This window comes from Melozone crissalis, unplaced genomic scaffold (genome assembly GCF_028551555.1).
Source record: "Melozone crissalis strain CALT ecotype California unplaced genomic scaffold, PUWL_Pcris_2 ptg000034l_1, whole genome shotgun sequence".
NCBI classification, from domain to species: domain Eukaryota; kingdom Metazoa; phylum Chordata; class Aves; order Passeriformes; family Passerellidae; genus Melozone; species Melozone crissalis.
Genome location: NW_026535812.1, coordinates 8,956,794 through 8,973,923, shown reverse-complemented (window position 1 = coordinate 8,973,923; position 17,130 = coordinate 8,956,794). Strand labels below are relative to the sequence as shown.

At 44.9% G+C, this 17,130-nt stretch overlaps 1 protein-coding gene across 1 annotated transcript; it reads left to right on the top strand.

Moving 5' to 3' along the window:
• Positions 1-845: 845 nt before the first annotated feature.
• Positions 846-15,101, top strand: LOC128941075 (zinc finger protein ZFPM1). Its single transcript, XM_054283000.1, has 2 exons — positions 846-924; positions 13,737-15,101. The coding sequence occupies exons 1-2, from the start codon at positions 846-848 to the stop codon at positions 15,098-15,100; spliced, it is 1,443 nt and encodes a 480-aa protein (XP_054138975.1). The 3' UTR covers position 15,101.
• Positions 15,102-17,130: the final 2,029 nt, after the last annotated feature.

Below are 17,130 nucleotides of genomic sequence, written 5' to 3'. Positions count from 1 at the left end.
TATGTACCTGGGAAATGTTTGCTTTTTTTTTCCTGTTCCTAGATGTGTGAAAAATGCACGAAAATTTGTAACATGTTTATTTGAAGGGTAAAATTACAGCCCTTTACAGGGCTGTATTACAGTAAAATTGCAGTTGGGAGCCTTGCCACTGATGCCAGTGGGATAGGATCTCATCCAGGGACACAGTGGGAAGCAGGAAAGCAGGAATGAAAGTGCATGGCTGGAGCCAGCACTCGGTGGGTATTTTAAAACATTTCTTTGTCAACCACAAGTCAATATTTATCTGATCTGCCTACATAGTTATGTCATTATCATACTTCCCAGGTATTTAAATAGAACTCAGCATTCACAGCCAGCTTCTCCCTAATTCCTCTGCAGGTGCACACGTAGGTTAGTGGGAATGTGTCTCAGTGAGGATGTCAGCATCCAGCTGATGAGAATTCTGGTTTTATTAATCAAACTCACTCTAAACTTAGTAGAGAGAAAAAATAAGGGGGAAATTTCTACTTATTGTTAATTTTAATATGCCAGTGGAATCAATGGCACTGCAAAAGTCTACATGAGTATGATTCTCACAGTGTTTAAAAGAAGTCATTTATAAACTGTCCAGTAGCAAAAAAAAAAAGCTTTTAGAGCTTTATCTAGTGAAATTGCCTCATCCACAGCCAAAATATCTCACTAATAGCTGGTTAGTATTTAGCTACATTTTCACAAGGGAAGAAAATCACCCCTGGGCTGAGGAAAAGCATGAAAGATGAGAATACAAAAGATAACTTTTGAGAAAGCTGAGAATAGTGCCTTGTGCTGAAGGCATTTCCTCAACAACAACGGGTGTCATTGTCATGATGGTGGATAATTTTGCCTTCAGCATCAACAAAGTTAAGAGTGAAGTACAAATTCCAGGGCTGGGGGTGGATGATGATGGTAGGAGAGCACAGCTCAGTTTTCAGATGTCAGCCTGAGTTTGCAATCCTGACAGCCAGACAAGCCTTGTTTTCCCCCAGGCTGAGAGAATGGGTCTGGAGGAGCAAAATACGAGCACAGGTTTTGCTGTCACTCTGCAGACAGCAGCCACATTTCACTGTGGAAGCTCACACTCAGAGTTATTTCCACTGAGATCCCTCTGAGGAGGCTGTGCCTTATGATTTACAAACACTGTCAGAACTGTGGTTTTCCAAGCAAAAATCCACCGAAGTGACGGGAGCATGAACAAATTGAAGCCCCTGCTGGAGCTGCTGCAGTAGGTGGAGAGCCACTGCCTGGTGAGATGTGTCTGGTGCCAGGGAGAGGCCTTGGCAGTGTCCCTGGTACCTGGAGGGATGCTGAGGATCTGGCAGGGCGGAGCTGCACACATCAGCACACGGTGGCCTGGGACCACTGACCGTGGCAGTGAGATGTGGCTGTGCCAGAGGGAGGGGTGGCACTCAGAAATCCTGCACACAGACATCCTTTGGCCATAAGTCAAGACAAAAATCCCACCAACTCACCAAGTGCCACAGCATTGTATTTAAACAGGCTTGAACAAATTTTCTCCTCAGCTTCATCCCACGTGTTTTCATTTCCTCTGACATTTTCTCAGCATACTCAGAGCCTGACTCTTAATTTCATCTTCCTTCACCATTTTCTGGCAATTTGCATTTTTTTACTCTTTCTGCTGAGAAAGAAACCATTAAAATGTGTATGCTTTAATACTACAAGTTACAAGTACTTTTGCTTTTTCATTATATTTAGTTGACAAGCTACTGAACACATTATTTTGGATCTGAGACTTTCAGTACTGAATGTCAGACCCAACCACCCACTAACCTTGCAGGCAAGAAAATGGAGCTTACTCAGATTAGCTGGAAGAACTGAAGATTTTGAAATATGGTGAAGAGATGGAAAAAATCTGTAGAAAGTGCCCTTGGAAACCAACACATGAGAGACTGTGGTTTCCACAGCACTTGAGTTTTTGCTTTGGATTTAATACCTAACAAAGGTCAAATAAAATCCAGTTTGAATAAATGTTTTTAGAGAAAAAAATTGCAGGAAAGGTCAATAAAGAAAGAATCTCAACAGGAGTCTGCACAGCTGTAATGGGTCTCAAGTCTGCACATTTTGTAGGCCTTTTCTGACTAAGAGAAAATGTTTTCTATGCCAATATCTTCATTAGTTTAGCTGAGTGATACAGAAAGATTGGACCCTGTGATCCCTCTGCAGCCTTCAAGGCACTGAACACAGCAATTGTCACAGATGGTCAGAAAATGTAAAGCCTCAGCACAAAATGTGTGTTAAATTCATCAGTCCTTTGGGCTCCAAACTGCTCACCAAGTCCTACAACTTTAGACACGGGGGAAAATGGAACTGTAGACCCATTTGTTAATAATTATCACATAATTTTATTAAAATATGCTTATTTTATATATATGTGATTGCATTTTCAGTTTTAGAGAATGCAAGTACAAAAGCAAAGCAAAGTTTAAAACTTGGGAAGATGAAAGAAGCTCCAAAAACTGCAAGAAAGGGAATGTGCTGAAGCTGTGGGTGCTGTATTGGGCAGAAATAATTAACTTTTCTGTTTGCAGTGTAAGTAACCAGATAATTCCATGTAATTGCTTATGATTTGCATTGCTTGAAATGGTATTGCTAATTTCCAGTGAAGATTAGCGTGTTATTTAAATAATTATTCTGCACCATATCACTTGGACACTTCAATTGCATGTATGTCTACTGTGAAATTCCTGGAGGTGTTCACAATGTTTCTGGTTATTTGTAGGCTACCTTTGCTATTGCAGTGTTCTAGGAGACAACAGCAGAAGAGGAATGAATAACGTTGTATTGAAATGTTGAACTTAACCCCTAAGAATTTTTTAAAACTTAACTATCATAAGAATTGACTTGTTTTGATTTAAAATATCATATACAAGCTCTCTGGAAAAAAAAAAATCTGATTTTATCAACAACAGTCTAGGCTTAAAATGGTAAAAACTTCTCTTTCTCTGGGCTGAGTGTTGCCCCAATGTGCTTGAAGCTGTGGAAAGGGTTTTAATATTTTTTTTTGCAGCAGTTCCCATGCTGCTGTTTGGTGATCTCTGCTTACAGCACTCAGTGCCTGCACTGAAGGGGATTCAGTGACAAGGGAATTGAAACACAAGGGAATTCAGCAGGTTCTGTAAATCACTGCTGGAAAAGGGCCTGGGAGGGTCTTTGCTAAGGGTGAGCAGCTCCAGACCCCTACAACCAGCTCCCCTGGAAATGGCCAGGCTGGCAGTGCAGCTCTGCTGAAGAGACAAGAGCTCTGCTGGAGGGGCACAGCTGGGCAAACATCCTTTCCCTTTGCTGGCTTTGTTCTGAGACATCTCCTGGCATGGGCTCTTCTACTCATTCAGCAAGAGTAGGAATGGAGACAAGATTACAGTTCTCGAGTAATTATTATCAAATACAGAGTAATACCCTGCTTTTTACAGCTGCCTTTTCCTTCAAGAAATCCATTATTCTGGAGAAGCCAGTTTTGGTCTGAGCCCACAAGCACAGCAGAAGCCTGAGCACAGTGTGCAGCCTTGGAGCAGTCAGCTGATAATGGGCAGCTCACAGCCAGCACACGGGAATCTGAACAAAAAGCAGGGACAGGAGCTGCTGAGTTCAATCCTGCTCCTCTTCTGGGGCACAGCTGACACTCCCCAGGGCTGGGGGCAGTGCTTTACCCTGCCATGCCAGAGAGCACTCCCAAATGCCCTCTGTACCCAGCATGTTCTCATGGTTCCTCCTCCTGCCCAGAGCAGAGGATGGATCTGAGAGCCAGGCACCTCTCTGCCCTCCCCTTAAACCTCTCTTTGTGACATCTTACATGCATCAAACTTCCTGCCATCAGCCCTAAAGCTGCAGCTTTATGTCTTCCAAGTGTTTATCCCTGCATTACGGCAGCATGAGTCACTGCTGTCAAACACTTGTTTGGAATGCAAGAGACGTAGGGCTCTTTTCTTTTGTCTCAAATCTATTTGCAGTATGGAGCTGGGCTCTGCCAGGGCAGGTCAGCCTGGCCAGCAGGGTTTTTTGGTCCCTGCAGAGCCTCAGCCAACAAAAAGCATCCTGTGAAGGGCAGCAGAGGCTTTTGCTGGGAGCTGCTGACCTCCTAAATTATGTTTTTTCAGGCAATTTCTGAGTTTCAGCAAAAAGTCTGTTTAGAAGCAAACAGTCCAGAGAAAAAAGGCTGGGAATAGAGAATGAGCAAATAAATGGTTTGAGATTTGTGCAACCAGTTCATAGGTTTATCTTTAGTTCATACATTTATTTTGTTTGCGTGCATGGACTTTGCAGAACTAATGCCTTTTAAAATGCTAAAAAAATATATGCTCAGTCAATTCATTCAATTATGAACAGCTTTGAATTTTTCTACTTTTCATTCTATGCCACCCACATTACAGATGTCATCCTAAAAAACATAAATAGCTCTTGGGTTTTTCTGCTTTATTTCTACTATTTACATGACAAGCTTTAATGTCATTGATCCTATTTTAAAGACAGCAAAAAATCCCACATCCATCTGTCAATGCTGTGACATTGATTGACTGGCAGTAAACCAAGAAGGATGCATATATACATTTTTTAAGGGATAGTAGATAGAAACAACCATTAGGAGGGCTGACAGCATTTACCTGGATTCATTAAAAATCATACAAGTTATCCACTTCAAATAGTGGAAGCTGTGAAATTAACTGTACAGGGCAGTGGGAAAAACCTTTAATAATCTGTGAATTAGCCCTGATTCTAGAAACTACTACTGAGCTGCTGACGAAGCAGGAGCCCTGCTGTCCTTCCATGTGGATAAATGAAACTGAAAAAATGAAGTTTTTTAGGTGTGACCAGTGTGTTTCCAGAGCCTGAGCCTGTCCTGCCCTTCCTTTCTGAAGCAGTTTGCAAACCCTTAAAAATGTGACCATCTTTGGACCAGTGGAAGGAAAAAAGGAAAAGGGCCCAGATGGAAGACAGAAATACAGGGCTAAGCTCCATTTAGAGACCTCCTTGTGGAGACATCACTGAACTGGGGGCAGGCAGATAGAGCAGGGGTCTTGTCTGGGCAGCTCCCTCCTCCCTCTGCAGAATAGGATCATAAATATGATCCTTCACCTCTAATAACTTATAGTAGGAGAGATTTTCTACTATACCTCGTTCCAGACCAAACATTTTGCTGTTGAAATGTGTTTAAATATCACCAAATGGCTGGCTGGGGGGCAGAAGGGAGTTTGAACTTTTGTTTTTTGCAGGAGAGAAATATGACCATAATTGGTCATGTTTAATGCAAACTCTGTCAACTGCATGGAGGGTTATTTTAATTTTTTTAAAGTATATTAGTAAAATATTTCCTCTGCATCAAGTTTTTGAATGTCAGATGTGCTCTGAGAGGTGTTCAAGCACACCTGAGAGGAGCTGCTGCACCCTCTGCCCTGGGGATGTCAGGGCAGCATTTACTGTGGCTCCTGCACACACACAGGGCAACCCAACAAGACTTGAGAAATCCAAGTGATTGTTTTAGATAAGACACCCATGCCCACCCCATTATCTCTCTATTTATTTGTGCTCTTTTGGGGAATATGCAGTTTTGAAAAGCAATGGCAGCACACAGAACTTTTAACTGTGATTGTTGACCATCCATCACGGATCATCTATCTGGCTGGAAGCTTTCCTGGCAATGGCTGAAGAGAAAATCAGGTTTTAGCTCCTTTCCTTAGTGGTTTTGATGTCTCTTTCAGTGCAAGAGTTGAGAGAAGCTGCATTCCTTGGGAGCTTTCTTGCATTAGCATCTACAAATCCAAACCACAACTCTTAAATCAATGTTCAATCTTCCTGCAGAATTAATACAGAAATTTGGGATAAACTTCTAAAATCTTGTTTGAAGCCTTAGACAATCAAAAAGACAAGACAACATAAATAAATAAACCAAAAATATTGATCTAAATATGTTGGGCAAAAGTGTTTCTCTGAGATTAGGAGATAAGGTTTTTGAAGGCTGAAGTGTTTACATGGACTTGAGGTGGTCCTAAGAAAAATTCTCTCAAATATGGTATTTTTCTCTCTACACAAAGCCACCAGTCAGTATAGATCACATCTCCTAAAATGAGATATATGTTGGTTTCTAGCATGGAGAATGAATTGCCTCTTCTGTTGTTGATAAAATCATCCAAAGGTCTCTTTTGAAGTCCCTGCCAAACTAAGCTTGTTTTTTACTGATTTTATAGTCTGCATGTGAAAGACTTGATCTGGAATGGAAACTCAGCCCTGATTATATACCCTCAGGTCTAAATTAGAAAACTTGTGCATGCAGGGTCTGATTCTGTACTGGCTAAGGAAGGTGCAACAATGAATCCAGTGGAATTCTTCCAAACTGGCATTTACTACTGGGTCCACAAATTTAGTCCACATTTTTGTGTGGAAAACAACTGTGAATAAGAAATGTCAATTTAATCAATTTTCACTTATTCTTACTCATAAAACTCAGAAACCATACACTCTTCAATTAATGTAATTTAGATTTTAAATTGGGATGAAGGAATCTCTTTCTTGACTCAGCTAGGACTCATTTTTAGCTAATTGAAGAATTTTCTCTCCAAAGGTTACATCCTGAGTTCTCACCCCCATCAGAAAGACATCCCAGTGGTTAGTTGGTTTTGTTACAAAATGTTTAATATCGAATCAGCCCATTAGAACCAAGCTTCTCAACCTCCCCACCAGTACTGTGAGAATGAGGGGCCAGCAGCAGGGACAATGGAGCGGGAGATGCCAAGGAACAAATCAGATATCCCTCTCCTCCTGGGGTTACAGTCCCCCTGGCAGGGCAGCTCAGGAGTTGGCAGCACCCCCTGGCAGCCTCCATCCCCCTGAGGTGCTGGAGATCTCTGCACGGTGTCTGAGTCCCTGGGCTGGTCCAGCAGAGCCCATTGCCCTGCTCTAGCATCCTCCTCCACAGGCTGTGCAGTCCTGCTCTGTGGGGTTTCCTTCACGTGCAAGATCTTCCCCGTCCCTGCCCTTGCCTGAACATCTCCTTGTGGCCACATTTCTCTTCACAGAGAAAAGCAAGGCACAATTCCCAAGGATATTTCCTGGGAATCGCAGTGAGGAACCTCAGAGAAAGAAAAAACAATTCTTATCTCATGTGCTGCTCTTCTTGTTGTGCTCATTTGTGTCGGAACTCAGTGCATTCCTCCAGGTGTCCAGAGTTGCCAAGGACCCCGCCGGGGGGCTCGGAGACCCTGGCACGCAGCTCAGAACACATGGAGATTTGATTTTGACCCCTAGAGCAAGTTACCAGCTTTGTATGAAGACCTGAAAGTCACAGAAGTTTGAATAGTATAATAATAAAATTATCACAGAGTGAAAATGTAGATTTTAAGATTTTTGATATAGAAGTTAGAACAAGATAGAAGAACTTAAGTGCGTCTAGCCTTTCTTCTTCTTCTTGTTCTCCATTTTCTGCAGTGATGTTAGCACTTTGAGATTAGTTTAGAATAAAAGTGCACTGTCTAACTTAAGTGACAAGTACTGAGAATTAAGTGTAAATATGTTATACGTAGTTTGTAGTATAAAAAGACAGCATCGCCTTGGGGGTGGTCAGAGTGCCTGTGGCTGCCCTGCTGAGCAGATCTCTGCTGGGCAGAAAGAAAATTTTATAGATAAGAATTAATAAACAACCTCAAGACCGAAAACTGAAGAGTTCAGACTCTTTCTTCAGATGCACAAGCCGAAACAGAGACATCCTGCTCATCTCAAAGCAGCAATTAACAATGATCTACCCAAGATGTGGAATGTACTCTGGAGATTGCTTACCCAAGGTGATCAATTGGATCAGCTGACAGTCATGGGTTTTTCAGAAGTTAGAAGGAAGGTAGAAGTAAGCATGATATGATAGAGTATAGTTTAGTATCTCTCTTTAATGTAACATAGTATTATTACAATATAGTATAGTTCTAATAAAGTGAGTGTTCAGCATTCTGAAGCAATGGAGTCAGATGCCAATCAATTCCCTGTGTCAGGAATTTTTACAATATTTCCTTCCTAGAGGGAAGGCACCAAAGGGCACACAGTGCTCAGTACATGGTTTATACAGCAACAAAACAATGTTTTCTGTTAGAATCTAGATTGTTCCAAATTCACCCCTAACACTTGGTTTTTGCTTTTCTGCCTTTTTTAAAAGCAGAGGCTGGGCTTCTCCAGGGTTGCAAAGACCCAGGTAGGTTTTAGGGTCATGTCAAGCAATGTTTAAATTTGCTATTTCTTGTGAGAAGATGTTAAATTTTATTTAAAAACAACAAAAAAACTCCAACAAACCAATTTCTATGTGTTCACTTCAGCTCAAAACAAAAAAACAAATTATAATTTTAATATCTGTATATATGCAATAGTATGAATGCAAAAAAATCCCAAATTCTGCATCTGTTTCTCATTCTGAATTGATTCAAGCACATATACATAATATTGTGGTCTGAACAATAGTAGTTGTTTCCAAGCTGTCTTAAAAAGAAAAAAATGTCCCTGTCATTATCAAGGACAAAAACTTGGCCACTTTGAAGCTGATGACAAAAATTCTTAACCAGCTTCACTGGCTCAGGATTTCACTTCAGAGATAACCATCCCTATTTTAACTCAAGGTTACCAATGATATCCTGAAATAAAATCAGTGACTGGAATGTGTACTGTGTCTTCTAAGCAGAGTTCCCAAAAGGACTAAGTAATCTGTTAAAGTGATTCCATAGGCTGTGTCATTGCAGTGCAAGGACAATTTGGGCAGCATAAAGTAACTGCCCAAGAGCTAATAGCCATGCTGGCATTCACTAATTACTCTAATCACAATTAATAATAATTATTAATCTTGTTTTTATACATTTTCCTACCCAGCTGCTTTACTGTGGCAAACAGAACCATAATTTTGAGCTCCAAGGTGCCACTGAGCCCCAGCAGTTCCACATCTAAAAATGCCCTGCTCCACAGAAATCCCTCTCCTTGCAGAGGCTGCTGCTCCAGGCAAGCCCCAACAGGCTCTGCCAGCCCCACACTGCATCCAGCACCCAGTGCTGGATTAAATTTTCACCATTACTCTCAAGTGCAGAAAACACAGTGCTGGCTAAAACAAAAGGCTTCTCTGAGGCTTTCCCTCTTTTTCTCTTTTTAGCTTGTTTCTTTTTGGAAAAAAAAAAAAACACTAACAAAAAAACCCAAAAAACCCCAACAGTTAATCCAAGAATGAATTCCTGGATTCTTGATTCAATTATATAATCACCACACGGTTTGAAGAAGTGCCATTAGCTTAGAAGATAAATTTTATACAAATATATTCGTTTCAAAAGCTGCAGCCAACCTGGAAGACTGCACCAATTTAAATACTGTTTTCTAAAAGATTTATAAAATGTATAAGATTTATAAAATCCCTGCAAAGACCCAGGGCAGATCTGCCCTGACACAGTCACTGCTCCAAGGAGCGATCAATAACGTGCCATACCACAGGAGATGGGGACTCTCCTGGAGCTCTGGAGCCCAAACCATCCAACCTGAAATTCCCATGGGCTGGAGCAAAGCCAGGGGACCCCAGATCCACCTCTGCCCAAACTGCAGAGCCAGCCCATATCTGCCATCAGCTCAAACATTTCTGTGGATAGCACATCTGTGGGGATCTCTTTATGCTGTTCAAGCTTAGCTGTTGGAGAAGGAGAGGCACCTGCTGGACATGGCCTCGCAATTTCAAATAATTCCTCATTATTTCTTAACAAAAGCTTGTAATGCAGTTGTCATGCAGGGATGTGCTGAAAACACATCATGGAAAAGACATGGATGGGAACAACAAGAAATCATTCCCATCAGAAATTATACATCACCCCCAGGTTTAGGCCCTCATCCTTTTATTGCCAATAAAATTTGGCATGAGACTGACACCAGCCAGAGTGTTTCTGTGCTTGGGGCTGCAGGTGAACACTGTGTGAGGAGGAGAAGCTGAGAGCTTAACCCAGGAGAAAAGAGCTGAGTGGTCAGCAAAGGTCTGTCCTTCAGACATTTCTAATTTCCTGAGCCAATTGAAATAGGACAGTAGTTAGCAGATAAAACACAATAAAGGTTTTACTGGTAGGAGAGTGGTGTCAAACATTGCATTTACTTCTGCATCTTTCTTATGACATACATTAAGAGATTAACATATTTTTATATGGCTGTGACTGATGTAGAATTGCTCATAACTGTAATCCATTTTCGCTTTTTCAGCTCCCTGAAATGGCTATTTTCAAATACTATTGAAAATGAATGTTCCTTTCAGTACTGAATGCAATAGACCAACATGCAATGGCTTTTACAGAAGTTCCAATACAGAAAAGGTAAAAAAGCACTTTAATTATAAATTATTCAGAAATACTTTATATGAAATAAAATGTCAACGTCAAGAAAGCAGAAGATGATGCAGCATCCTATTATGCAATGATGGGGCATAAAAATAAGACATCTTTTGCCACCCATCAAAAGTGAAAAACACCTATTGTATAAGAACACAGACTTTCTGGGGAATTAAAATACCTTAACATGACATTATTGCTGCAGGGGTGTATGTCAATATGTCCCTTATGAAAAACAGGAGGATTCTTCTATGAGCTTTTGGGCTTGACTCATTGATTTATTAATTTATACTGTTACAACTCTTCTTAGACCAAAGCTTGCACCAGCATGAAACTGGCACATTGCACAGGATAAATTAGGCCTGATATTTACCACACTAAAAATCAATTCTTACCAGCTGCAGATTAAGTGGAAAAATGTGTCTTTTGTAAGGGTTGTTTGCCACTTTTGCTCTGAATTTCTAACACAACTTCTGCTGAATAACATCCAAAGTCTTCTGTAGTGTTTCAGACAAAAGTCAGCCCTCAGAATCAGCTCAGCCACATTCTGGGGCTTTCTTACAATAACTAATACATGTTTCCCACTAAAAAACAGTCCCTACAACCTGACAATCCAAAAAATAAACATTCATTGTCATTAAAGTGACTAAAAGAGATAATATATCTAGATCTCTGTAAATATGGCAACTTTTCCAAAAATCTGAAAAAATATTTCATCTCTTCAATTCCCTGCTGAGAAGGTCTTCAAATTCAGCACAGAGGTATTCTCCAGTACTCATGGCCCAGCTCCTCTGCTTGTGAAGAGTCACAGGGTCAGTCACCAGAAGGATCCAGGTAAGAAGCCACCTTTAATTGCAGGCTGGGCACCCTCCCTGTCCAAGGGACCGAGGAGCCAGGGCAGCAGCGGGCACAGGGAGCAGATGGGAACCCAGAGCCTCCCAGAGAGCCACAGGAGGACACTGTGCTGCAGGGACAGGGCTGCCAGGGGCTGCCAAGCCTGCCTCTGACCCAGCTGTAACACACACATGACAGGATGCTGGGCTGGGACAGGAGGGCTGAAATCATTCATGGCTTGGTTCCATGGGAAGGTAAATGTACGTAAATCAGCCGCGCTGCGGTCCCACCTCATTTCCTCTCCTGACCACACAGCCTCTGGCATTTTTCCTCCCACTGGCTGCAGACCTCATGCACCCAGGCAACAACCTGCTTCCCTGAGCTGTTCCAGCAGAAAAAACTTACTTAAAAAGTAAAAAGCATTCAGCTGGATTGTCTCCAAAAGCTGACTGGCCGTGTCATCACATGAGTTCCTGTGCCAGCAGAAGGGCAAGGACAGAACCTGCAAGTGCCACTAGAGACACAAAGAGGTGAAGAGGGGTTGTGCTGGTCCAGAATAAAGCAACATCTCACCAGCAGTGAGGCCCATGCACTTTACATGCTGTGCTAAACAATATTCTCTAGGGACTGCACAGCACAAGATAACCTCGCTTGAGTGGGACTGAGTTATCCAGGACTGTGCTCACAGGGGTGATTGGGGACCAGGATGTTTCTGTGACCACTCACCAGTTTTCCCCATTCTTAGATTTAGCAAAGAAAAGAGTAAATTTTATCCTAATTTTGCATTTAGCTGTTTTTAATGATTATTATTTTTTCAGTTATGCTCAACTTCCCCATCTATCCTGTGCAGTTTTCATGCCTGAATTACAGGAAGCTTTTCCAGTGCTGACTTTCACATACTTATTAGATGGAGTTTCAGTTGACCTCAAGGCAGATATCCATCAGATAAGAAAACTCAGAACACAAAAGGCAGGGGTGAAGCACTCTGAACCAGAAATGCAGCTGATGTATCTGGACCTTATTAAAGCATTTGATACAGTGCCTCAAAAAAAAATGTACTTGAAATATTAATTCATATTTGTGTGGATCTGAGGACTTTCACGTGTTTTGAAAATTGTTGGAGGCTGTAGAGTTATGAAAGTGGCAGTAATATTAAAGAAAAGTGCACTGCCTGGGATAATCTGACATGTTTTAACAGGGAACTAATTAAATAGGAAGCTGATGCTAACTGGGAAAGAGTAGCAAGCAAAAAAACCAAACCAAATCAAATCAAAATAAAAACCCACACAAAAAACCAAAACCAAAACAGACAAACTACCAGAAACATACATTTTAGAATATAAGGATGTATGACTAAATACAATGAGATTTCATTTTAGAAAAGGAAGTTACCAGAGGTAGATGAAAAAGTCCAAGTTCATCAGACAGATTAGCTCTGAGGTTGCAAACCAATGTGTGCCTTTAAACAAGGGTAATTTTTGACTGCACAGACCAAGCAGCACTATGGACAGTAACAACAAAAGTCACCTTTCTTTTTTTTAGAGGCACAACCAACACTTTTAAAGGATTTTAAGACATCTCTTAGTCTTATATATAGATAAATTATAAAACAATGTCTCTCTGTACAGAGAACATTCCTACTTTTCACTGTTTGACTTTAGCCCATGATTTCAGTTTATGCTAAGCTGAGATATGCTCCCCCTTTGGCCAGGACAATCATCACATCTGTCATCACAGTTTACAAATACGTTGCTTTTTATCTTTCCAACAAGTAAGTCTTTCTAAACAATGATTCCCCCGCTCTTCAAGAACGCTCAGAGCTCAAGAACAAAGCCCAGCACAGACAGCACTGAGGAGGAGAGAGCTTTCAGAGCATCTGATGTGAAGCACACCTGATCCAGCATGTCCCACGGCAGAGGAGGGCAGAAGCATCCAAGATGACACAGCTCTCAGGCCAGAGCTGATTTGCCCAAGATGCAGCTTTAGCCAGACAGCAAGGCAAAGCAGAGTACTTGAAACACGGGCCTTACTTGCCTAGAGCTATCCTCAGAACTGCAGAGAGAAATAATCACTGTTATGGCCTCTGCTACACCTGAGATAAAAGAGTTTCTCCAGAGAGTTCCCTGATGAGGCAGCGCAGGCTTTGATGTAGTGAAATCTATCAGGTTGTTTAACATATAACATTACAGCTGTGGGCATCTCACTGTTTGGATGTTTTCCCTTAAACTGGGTGAAAGCTCTCAATTGTATAGCGATGTCAGGATGTAAATAACAACACTAGCAGCTCCTTCGGCCTCCAGCTTCCGGAATAAAACACCTCTTATTTCTCAGCGTGCACCACGAACGAGAATCACGGTGCACAAAATGTTCTTTCCGAAAAGCAGTAAAATATCAGTTAGCCTGTGAGCTGCGGTGTATGAAAGAGATGTCACCCTGCCTTCCCATATTAACCCTTCACCTGCCGTGTTCGTGCCTAACGAGCGTCATGTCATTGTAACTGCGGGTCTCAAAGCATACTGACAGCGGGGAATCCTCGTCAACTGTTAAAACCCGCAGAACGCTTTAAGAACACGCACTCCGGGATTAAAGGGCTGCCCGGCACCCAGGCGTGTTCCCCGCAGCGCTGCAGGGCGGAGGGACTGCGGGAGAGCACCGAGCCCGGCGGGTCGGCCTGCGGGGGCGGCTCCCGCCGGCGAGCCAGCAGCGAGGCCGTGCCGTGCCCTGCGCCGTGTGCCGTGCTGTGTGCCGAGCCGTGCCGTGCCCCGCACGCCGGGCGGGCAGCACAGAGGCACCGCAGCCTCCGCCGCGCACCGGCGGCCGCTCCCGGGGGCGGGCGGCGCCGATCCCGCCCCCCGCCCGCGGCAGCCGCCGGCAGCCCCCGGCACCGCCAGCGCGGCGGGCGACGCAGGCAGGCGGCCGGGCCCTCCCTCCGTCCCCCGCCCTCCCCGCCGGGCCCCGCCGCAGCCCGCGGGCGCGGCCAGGAGGCGGCGGGGTCGCGGCTGCCGCGGCTCCCCGCGGGCCGGCCCGGCGCTCCCCGCCTTTCCGCGGCTCTCTCCGTCCCCCTCCGGCGAGATGTTATGGCCGAGCCGGCGCAGACGGGCGGCGTAGGGCAGGGCGGGCGGCGGGAGGATGAGGCGGCGGTGGCGGCGCCGCCGGCGGCCGCCGCCGCCCCCAGCTCGGAGGACTACGAGTGCAAGATCTGCTACAACTACTTCGACCTGGAGCGGCGGGCGCCCAAGCTGCTGGAGTGCCTGCACACCTTCTGCCAGGAGTGCCTGAGCCAGCTGCACCTGCGCGCCGCGCAGCACCCGCCCGCCGCCGGCGCCGAGCCGGGCCCGGGGCGCTCGCCCGGCGGCTCCCTGGCCTGCCCGCTCTGCCGCCACCGCACGGCGCTGCCCGACCACCGCGTCCACGGCCTCCCGGTCAACACCAAGCTGGCCGCCGCCTGCCCGCCGCAGCTGCGGGCCCGCGACCCGGTGCCGCAGGACCGCCTGCCGCCGCTGCCGCCCCGCCGCCCGCCCCGCGCCCGGGAGGCGGCGGCCGCGCTCGCCCCGCCGCCCCCCGCCCCCGCCGGGCCGCGCTCCTCGGGCGGCGGCTACGAGAGCTGCCAGAGCTGCAAGCGGGCGGCGCTGAGCGCCGGCTGCGTGTGCGTCGTCGTCTCCTTCCTCTCCATGGTGGTGCTGCTCTTCACCGGCCTCATCTTCGTCAACCAGTACGGCGGGGACGCCGCGCCCGGCGCCGCGGCATCACCCTCGCCGGTGGGGCCCATCTGCCTGTCGGTCGCCAGCATCCTCGCCCTCTTCTCCGTGGTCGTCACATGGCTCATCTGCTGGCTCAAGTACCGGCCCGAGGCGGGCACCGGCGGGGCCACGGCCAACGGCTCGGCGCGGGGCCGGGCCGCCCGCAGGAGCGACACGTAACCACGGCGGGGCCCAGCGGGGCCGGGCCGAGCTCCGGGAGCCCCGGGCGGGGGTGAGCGCACGGGCGGGGCGGGGTGACAGGTGCCGGCCCCGCCGCGGCCCCGCCGTCACGGTGGCCCCGCGGCGGTGCGAACGGGCCGCAGGGTGACCCGGCCGCTCGGCGGGGAGGGCAGGGCGCGCCTCGCCCGCAGAGATGCTGGAAGCGCCTCCCTGGGGAGCTGGAGCTCGGGGTGTGCGCGGTGCCCGCCTCTGCGGGAGCGCATCCCCGCGCGCTGAGCTCCTGATGCAGAAGGACACGGCCGCGATCACACAAAACTGGCTTACTGTTGCCCCCACCTGGAAGATAATTGGAGAGGTTCGCTGTGGTTAGGAGCAGAACAGGAGCACGGTGTTGAATGCGCTTTGTATTTTCCCTTTTATGACGTTACCAAGTTAACATATAGAAGAAGCTGTAACAGAAGTGTATTATCTTAAAAGAGACTGAGCCAAAGTTTCCTACAGTGTACTGAGTATGGTTTCATTATAATTTTATTAGAAGGCTGTTGAGCCCTCTGATGGTTGCTTAAAATAAGCTGTATTATTTAATTCTTTGAAATTCTAATTTAATGTGGGAGACTGAAACACTACATTGAGCACTTAAAACAATTTATGGAAGATTATTTAATTAATGGAGCTCTAAATTGGAGCTAAGAGCCTCCTGTCACAGGGATTAATATTTCACTGATTTCAATTTGTATGCGGTGAGAGGAGCCCACATTAAAGTATGGACTTTCAGCATCAGTGTAAAAGTGGAATGCAGTAGTGTAATTTGTGATGGCAAATTCGGTCGAGGTAGCTGCAGTAAGACAATGGGTTTCCCTCTTGGCAAGTTTATCTTCTGTGTTGGGAGTTTCTGTAACGGACAATAGAAAACGGTTTTGTTCTGTGAGGCTGGAACATCAAAGGTGTCTTTGAAACGTGACAAGATGTTCATAATATGAAATGGAAAAACATTGCCATACAGCTGGTTTTGTAGTATATTAAGGAGAGCACTCTATATAGATACTGTTCTATGTTGCAGGATAATTCATTTGGTGCCTGAATTTTTTAAACTTAATTAGTTGTTATAATCTATTCTATTGGGAATAAGATAATGCTGCTTATTCCGTGTTTCTACACAGTACTGTAATGGAATGAGGTAATTATTTTCGTGCTTAACAATTCAAGAATTTTAAAAGTGATCTTTTAGTATGTGTATTTTGCAAGCTGTCTGCATGATATTCTGACAAGTATCCTCTTAATAGACCTTTACTTGACCACTTCTGTTTATCACAAGTGCAAAGAAATTGACTCTGTAGAAATGTAAAGACAGCAGGTGAAGATGTGTGATGTGTTTCATGACTGCACAAGTGGTGTGTGCTGTGCAATGTCTTGATTATCACAGATGTGTGAAAAACAACCCCCTGACACCCAAGAAACCCCACAAACCAAGCAGTATTTGTACAGACTCTGATGAAGGACGCAGTTTGTGGAAACAGTAGACGATTTTTGTGTCACTTATGTCTATTGAAAAAGATCCACACCAGCCTTTTAAAGTTGTATACCATAATATAAAGGCCCTGAGGAGATAAATTACTGGGATCAACTGTGGCTCTGACTGAGATTTGTGTATTTAGACCAGTGTTTTCCAACTTGGAGTCGCTTGTTAGCTGTCTAAAAGGTCATGCCTCCTAAAATCAGGCCTGACCGTTAGCCCCTGTTGACTTCAGCAGTAGTTGTAGATATTCTGCACCAAAGAAAATCACAAGACTTTTATTTAAGCATCTAAATGAGAATTTAGGTGCTTGACTTCAGGTACAAATATTTGAAAATTTGGGCCTTAACCTCTCTGTTCTTCAGTTAATGCATCTGTAAAGTTTGATAATAGCATTGACCTACCTCACAGGCAAGATGTGAGGCTTTATTTATTAATGTTTTTAAGCAATTGGAGATCCTTGAAGAGGAGGTGCTATAGAAGTGAAAGTATTATTGTAAATGATACTGTAGTAGGA